The following is a 7897-nucleotide window of genomic DNA, read 5'->3' as shown; positions in this document are numbered from 1 at the left end:
CCATGAAAAGGGGATTAAAGAAATGTTCTGATTTGCAATTCACACTAATGCACCCCGTCGAACCTTTGGTAATATTTCAAACCACATTTCAAGGGAAGTGCCCTTAAAATAGCCAGCTAAATTGTATTAGAGCAATACTATACAACCCACTCGTCCATTTATGATTTGTTTTTGTTTTTAATTCTTTTAACTGTTGGTGGTGGTGGCTTTCTGAGGTAATTAAAACTTTTGTGCATTGTGAATATTTGCACTTGCATGGGAATATTTCTCAGTATGCCTATCCTATTAGGCAGACATGTTTATTATTTAAATATAGGAGGAAAACGGCTACAAAGATTTTGTTACTAGGAAAAAATAAGCCCATTTGGTTTAAAAAGTAAACATTTTTCTAAGCGCCATTTAATTTTATGAATATCTAATGGAAGTTCAGTAGGAAGGGCAGGCTCATAAAATCGCCAAAAATAATTATCAGCTTTCTTTTTCTGTGTGTGATCTTTTTCTTTTACAGATGATACCTTCTGTATAGCTAACGTAGGTTTGTTTGGGTTTTTTTAATATATAGGTTAGAATTTGTTACCGGAATGAAACATGTATCAGATGTAAGCAGTTAAAAAGTGTCTGAATGAATGAATACAAATATAGATGAGGGTAGGACTACGGAGTGATTAAACTGATCTCTATTTTTTGTGTAATAAATAGCTGGCCAAAAATATTAAACCTGAAAACCAGTTATAGTACAGACTTCTTAAACATAAGACTGTAAATATCAGTTCATGTTCTGTCATAACACGCTATTGTTAATCATAAGTAATTTAGACTTTTTTACTAAAAATCTTTAATGTATTAATTAACTCTTCAACTCCCCAAGCCTATCATTTCATTTCTCTTTACTGCTGAAGTGTCAGAACATTTTATCTCAAATGGATTATTTGGGTTTTCTTTAATCCCATTTCAGAAAACCTTGCCTAGCACTGTAATTTCCATTGACTCTAACATGTATAGAATAGATGCAACTTTGATTTTCACCATTACCCATATCGAAGTATTTTATTACACTGTCACTGCAATAGATTACACAGCATTAAACTTTGCCATTGCAGGGATGAGGGGTGGTAGTGTCTTTTTTCTTGTCTTGTTTATGGTTTGCTTTACCTACAAAATATTTAGTTATGGTTTGAATTATGACATGCCTTATTAAATATTCAGTTTTTTTAATCTTTTGCTTACGGGACAGAAGAAAAGCTGGACTTTAAGATACGGATGATTCCTCTGCACATTTTTGGGAGGTGGGGAGATGGATAGCTAGAGGGAGAAATGCATCTTTCCTGTGAGTTGGCACATTATTTGAAATCATGTTTAATTATAAAGTTTCATTAAAAATCTTTTGCTTAAAATTTTAGAAGCCTAATAAGATTTCCATTAATTTAAACATATCACTATTCCCAGAACGGCCCAAATGCTTTCTTTTTCCTCTTTCATCCATGGTTAAATATGTAAATAAAATGTCTAAAGTCATTCTTCAAAGAAGACAAAAGAAAAAAGAGCTGAGGGAAAAGACAGCCATAAAATTCCTCCCAATTCTCCATAACATTTGCCAGAGGGGGGCCAACTCCTAGCCAGGGCCTAGCAGCAGGGGTGCCTGGCTGCTCCATAGAATCACACATCTCAAATCCCACACACAGGAGAAAAAAATAAAATAAAATATCTTTTCAGCTGGAGCCATCAAAAGGCTCTTTTCATTTATTAGTTACAGAGGTATCTTCCAGTTGCTGATTTCTCAGCACTCTCATTTTTCTATAATAATGTTCTATTTGTTAGTTTCACTGACTCAAGCTCGTTGAATGGGATATACCCCTAGATAGCTCTTTAAAAATATAGAAAGTAAAATAAATGATCTAAAGTGGGATGCATTGGCTAAAATAATGGCTAAAAAAACAAGGCTGATTTAAATTGGCACATAAAAGATCAATTAAGAGAGACACAACTGCAAAGGTTGGGGCTTCCCCCTTTTTTTTTCCCCCCCCTCACTTTCATTTTTATTTCTTTTTGCCTCTTAGGAGAAGAAAAGTTGCTATCAGTGCTATAGAAGAAAACAGGCCACGTTTTATTTAATGTATTTTTTTCTAGATTAATGTGAATGGTGATATAATATGCTTTTCAAAAATACTTGTTAAAAAAAAAAAGAAAAACAAGCTCCCAAACAATCAAGTTGAACAAAACAAATATTGAATATGTTCATCTTACGTATTATTTAAATTCTACTTCTTATTATTATTTAAATTCTACTTTTTAAAGTAGAATTTACTTGTCCCTTGTAAAAGCTTTCCCCATGCTTCCCTATTACCCCCAGCTGAGCCCTCTAGAAGAGGAATCAGGATGCATACAAATACTAAGAAAACAGGCTTAGATTAATGAAGAATGGAAATGCCCCAACACACTCTCTCTCACGCACATCCATACACAGAGACACACTAAAATAAATAAAGCTTTTTTTGCACATAACACTGCCAACTTTTGTAACATTCCCTAAGGAATCTAAAAATGCCCAAGGAAAGGTCAGCCTCTAAGACCAATACTTTATAAGTTTAATTTCCTTGATCCACTGAAAAGCCACAAAAAGAAGGACTATTGTTTTAAAACGTTTTTATGACGGCTTTTACTTCTAGGAAAAAGCTAGCCACATCTTCGGGGTTTTCAAAGGCAAGCATTAGCCCTGGTTTGTTGTCCTTGCTTGGATCCATTTCACCCTTATCACAATTGAGGAAGCCAACAGTTTCCTTTCTAGAGCCTGGTGGGGTATTAACTCTGACCCTGCGGGATTTGGTAGTTTCCAGGAGAATCCGTGTTCATTTCGATAAGAAACAGGCACTAATGGAGAGGAGCCTGGTTTGTGTGGGCGAGCATGAATGAAGAGAAAGAGAGATTTTCCTTCTTCATTAATACGTTCGCTAAAACTAAGCTCAAAGGAGGAGAAGGAAAAAAAAAAAGTAGAGCTAATCTTTTGACTTCTGATCACAGTGCTCCTTTTCGGCCTGTAAAATTGTGAGTTATAGTTTGGCTTGGGATTTAACTTCCTCCTTCTAGCTCTGATAGACCAATAAGCAAAATAAACCTCAAAGCTTAACTTAAAAAGTAAACACAACTCACTTCAGAATGATCTCTGTCTCCAAAATCTGTAAGTATCTTTTCTATAGTGGATGAAATAACTTTCCTGAGGGTATGTCTCTAGTCCTCTGAGGGATTCTTATTTAAGGAAAAGAAAAAAGAAGGAGGAAAAAAAAAAAAAAAGGAAGCAAGCCACTTTTTGAGTGATGCCATACTGTGATTAAAAACATAATCAGGTACTTTTTCAGCAATCCTGCCTGTCCTGTTCATTTAGGAATTCAAGACAAAGCATGACATTTGAAAACAGCTGAGATTCCGGGCTGAAAGCAACCATATTTTATGACCCTGGCAGCAAAGAGTTTATAGCACTCGCCATAAAATGCATCCTCCTCCCCACATCCTCCCTGCTAAAGCGTTGCCCCCCCCTCCAATAAAGGCAGGCGAGGAGGCACCACCTTCAACCCTCTTATTAGGAGACACGAAGTCTGCAGCACTCGCTCTCCCTGGCTTCCTACCTGAGCGAGGGAGGTGAGGCTGACACCTTCTAGAGAAAAGATCTTGTTAAACTTTCAAGGGAGGGCAACGGGAGGGAAAGGAGAAAGGAAGGAAAGACAGAAGGAGAGAGAAACAAACGGGGCTTTTTCTAATCTGTGCTGATCAAGGAAAACCTGTAGGGGTCCTTAAGGAGGTTTCAAGGCGTTCCGAGTGATTGGAAAATAATCACCGTGTCAGCTTCACCTTTCTCATGCAAAGTGGATGTCGTATGCAAGGCGGATCCTGCACAGGGTTTTTTTGGGTTTGGGTTTTCTTTTTTTTTTTTATTTTATCCTTGGACTCAACCGCCCCCTAAAAGCCCCAGCTGCTCCAGCCCCAGGAGTTCCTGCTGATGTGGGGGGAGCGGAGCAGGCACGGAGACGACAAGCACGCAGGAGCCAGCCCCGCTCTGCAAAGCGCAGCGGAGCCGACCTATTGCAAAGCCAGACCAGAGGGCGGCGAGAAGGGCGGGGGGGGGGGATTTTTCAGGCCCCCCTCTTCAATGGCTTAGATATTTCCTCCTCCTCCTTTATTCTACACTCGGATAAACCAATCCCCACCTCCCGGCAAGAAAGTACGGACCTGTGACCCGTTCTAGGAAGAGGAAAGTCCCTGGAGAAATCCGCTGCACCAAAAAGCCGCCCGGGACATGTGCAAGTTGCAGCAGTGATCGCCCGATCTGCCCAGACCCAAACTGCGCCGGCACCGCTCTGCCCGCGCTGCGAGGGAGCAGCAGCGGGGAGGAGGAAGAGGAAGACGAAGGGTGGTGGAAAGACGGATCGCAAAAGTGGAAGCCCGTGGAAAAGAAAGTTGCTGGGCTCCCCGCAGTAAGTTTGGCGCATCTGTGGATTTGGGGTACTTTTTCTTTTCCTGGCTGTTCGCGAAGTTGCCCGCCCGCCTCTCTGCCCTGGCGGCGGGGCCGATGCTGAGCGGCCCGGGCTATGCTGACCTGTCTGCCGCCGTCCCCCGCCGCCCAGCTCCCTCGCCGAGGTCGGGGGCGATGCTGTCCCAGACAGGAGCCGTGCGGCCGCTGAAGTGACCGCCGCCCCCCCCCGCTCCCCGCCCCGCACGCCCCCAGCGCCGGCGGGAGGGGGTGAGGGAGGGAGGGAGGGAGGGAGCCGCGCTCCAGCCCCGCGCCCGGCTGCCAGCGCCGCCGCCGCGATGGGGCCAGCGGCGAGGAACTTCGTCCGGACGCTCCTGCTGCTCTGCTGGCTGACCTGCTTCTGTACGGGGATAAGCTCCATAGACATTGACCGCCCCGGTGACGGGAGGTGCCAGCCGATAGAAATCCCCATGTGCAAGGATATAGGGTACAACATGACGAGGATGCCGAACCTGATGGGACACGAAAACCAAAGGGAAGCTGCTATTCAGCTGCACGAGTTTGCCCCCTTGGTGGAGTACGGTTGCCACAGCCATCTGAAATTTTTCCTCTGCTCCCTCTATGCCCCTATGTGCACAGAGCAGGTTTCTACACCGATCCCAGCCTGCAGGGTTATGTGTGAGCAGGCGAGGCTGAAATGCTCTCCCATTATGGAGCAGTTCAATTTTAAATGGCCAGACTCCTTAGACTGCAGCAAACTGCCCAACAAGAATGACCCCAATTACCTGTGCATGGAAGCCCCCAACAATGGATCAGATGAACCACCCAGAGGATCCAGCATGCTGCCACCCATGTTTCGTCCACAGCGGCCCAGCAGTGGCCACGATCTGCAGCAGCATAAAGACAGCCTCAGCAGAACCTCCTGTGAAAATCCTGGCAAGTTCCACCATGTGGAAAAGAGTGCTTCCTGCGCGCCGCTCTGCACTCCAGGGGTTGATGTTTACTGGAGCAAGGATGACAAACAATTTGCTGTCATTTGGATTGCCATCTGGTCCATTCTGTGCTTCTTCTCCAGTGCTTTTACTGTACTCACTTTTCTGATAGATCCTCAGCGTTTCAAATACCCCGAGAGGCCCATTATCTTCCTCTCAATGTGCTACTGTGTCTACTCAGTGGGGTACATTATTCGCCTCTTTTCAGGTGCTGAAAGTATTGCCTGTGATAGGGACAGCGGCCAACTCTATGTCATCCAGGAAGGACTGGAGAGCACTGGCTGCACCATTGTGTTCCTGGTTCTGTATTACTTTGGTATGGCAAGTTCCTTGTGGTGGGTAATCTTGACTTTAACTTGGTTTCTAGCAGCTGGGAAAAAATGGGGTCATGAAGCAATTGAAGCAAACAGTAGCTACTTTCATTTGGCAGCATGGGCCATTCCAGCTGTGAAGACCATAATGATCCTAGTTATGAGAAGGGTGGCTGGAGATGAGCTGACAGGGTTGTGCTATGTTGGAAGCATGGATGTGAATGCCTTGACGGGGTTTGTACTCATTCCTTTGGCTTGTTATCTAATCATTGGCACTTCTTTTATTCTTTCTGGTTTTGTGGCCCTTTTTCATATCAGGAGGGTGATGAAAACAGGTGGAGAAAACACTGACAAGTTGGAGAAACTTATGGTCAGGATTGGTGTCTTCTCAGTCTTGTATACAGTGCCTGCAACTTGTGTGATAGCTTGCTATTTTTATGAAAGACTTAATATGGATTATTGGAAAATTGTGGCAACTCAACAGAAATGCAAGATGAACAATCAGACTAAAAATTTAGACTGCATGATGAATAACTCTATTCCAGCAGTAGAAATCTTTATGGTCAAAATTTTTATGTTATTAGTTGTGGGCATTACTAGTGGTATGTGGATCTGGACTTCCAAGACTCTTCAGTCCTGGCAAAACGTTTGTAGTCGAAGATTAAAGAAGAGAAGTAGGAGAAAACCTGCAAGTGTTATTACAAGTAGTGGAATCTACAAAAAACCTCAACATCCACAGAAAACTCACCTTCCAAAATATGAATCGACATTACAGCCACCCACTTGTGTGTGACCAGGTTTTAGAAAAGACTATATCTCACCTTACAGACTTACAAATATCCACAGTAGAAGTCAGAAATTAAAAAATAAATGGTGCTGGTTTTTGTCAGAGAACTGTTTAATATCTCGAGGCAAAAAATGTATCACGCTGAATTCAGGACCTGGTGAAAAACTGAAGGTAAATGTACTTATGGAAAGGTTTTCAGTGAAAGAAATATTGTGAACTAAAACAGTCTCTTCTGTTACTAATTTGTAGTTAAGTACTTCACCCAGCCCCCAGATTTTATTTTATTTTATTTTATTTTATTTTAAAAGCCCCAACACCCTATTTAACGTTTTCATGTAGCTGAGCTGGATTTCCTACAAGTTTCTGAGTAACGAGGTATAGTCAAGTTTTACGGAGCAATGATTTTATTTTAAAAGTGCTCAAGTGAGCATTGTCTCTTTAGGGAAACTAAGGTCCCAGAGGCCTATCCTCAGTAAGTGTGCTATCTGGGAAAGTAACTTCTGTGCTAACTTTAAAAAAAAAAAAAAAAAAAAAAAAAAAAAAAAAAGAGAGAGAAATCCTTTACAACTCATCTCAGCCTAGTGGGTTTGGAGTGCCTAAAAATAGGTTCAATCTATAATGCTCACCAATATTCTTTCACTAAAAGAGAAACTTCCTGCACCAGACACAAACTTTGTGAATAAGAATAATGTGCAATACATTTTTTTTCTTACCATGACATGAAAAGAGAAACAAGTATTTTGCTGTACATAAAGACAACAAAAGAAATCTCTTAACAAAAGAACTAAGAGGTCTAGTCCTCAGAAACCCTTTAGTGTTACATTTTGTGGCTTTTTAATGGAAATCAAGCCAATGTTATACACGTTTGGACTGATTTGTGCAAAAAAAAAAAAAGGAGGGGGGATCAATTCAAAGAGACCCAAAGGGCTTATTGACTCTTTCTATTGTTAAACAAATTCTTACTATGAATAGATCAAGAAGCACTAGATTCTGCAAAGGGAAGCTTTGTATAGAGTGATGCTCTTTACTGTGCTGGGGGTGCACAGTTTTGTGCTGTATATATTTGTAATATACAATTATTTTTCATGCTCCACTATTTTATTAAAAATAAAATATGTTCTTTAGTTTGATAATTTTGTGTGTTCTAAACTTTCTCTGATGTGCTTTATGGCTAATAAACTTGTTTTCTCCATTATTTGATAAAAGCACACTTTGGATATAATAGTTGTTGTTATACTTGCCTGCAAGTATAAGCAGATAGAACATCAATTTACTCAAAAGAAATTGGAAGTTGGAATTAAATAAATGGATTTTAAAGTTGCATCTTTCTGTGAACCTCTGCAAC

General features: G+C 41.4%; 1 protein-coding gene across 1 annotated transcript; it reads left to right on the top strand.

Moving 5' to 3' along the window:
* Positions 1-4800: 4800 nt before the first annotated feature.
* Positions 4801-7585, top strand: FZD10 (frizzled class receptor 10). The gene has a single exon (XM_074606161.1). The coding sequence runs from the start codon at positions 4801-4803 to the stop codon at positions 6556-6558; it is 1758 nt and encodes a 585-aa protein (XP_074462262.1). The 3' UTR covers positions 6559-7585.
* The last annotated feature ends 312 nt before the right edge of the window (positions 7586-7897 follow it).

The sequence above is a fragment of the Larus michahellis genome, chromosome 13 (genome assembly GCF_964199755.1).
Source record: "Larus michahellis chromosome 13, bLarMic1.1, whole genome shotgun sequence".
NCBI lineage: Eukaryota > Metazoa > Chordata > Aves > Charadriiformes > Laridae > Larus > Larus michahellis.
The sequence above is the reverse complement of the archived record's forward strand: the minus strand, read 5'-3'. Positions and strand labels throughout refer to the sequence as shown.

What these genes read in the sequence shown, in the direction of transcription:
- FZD10 (XM_074606161.1), top strand. Translation starts at nt 4,801, where the DNA reads ATGGGGCCAGCGGCGAGGAACTTCGTCCGGACGCTCCTGCTGCTCTGC.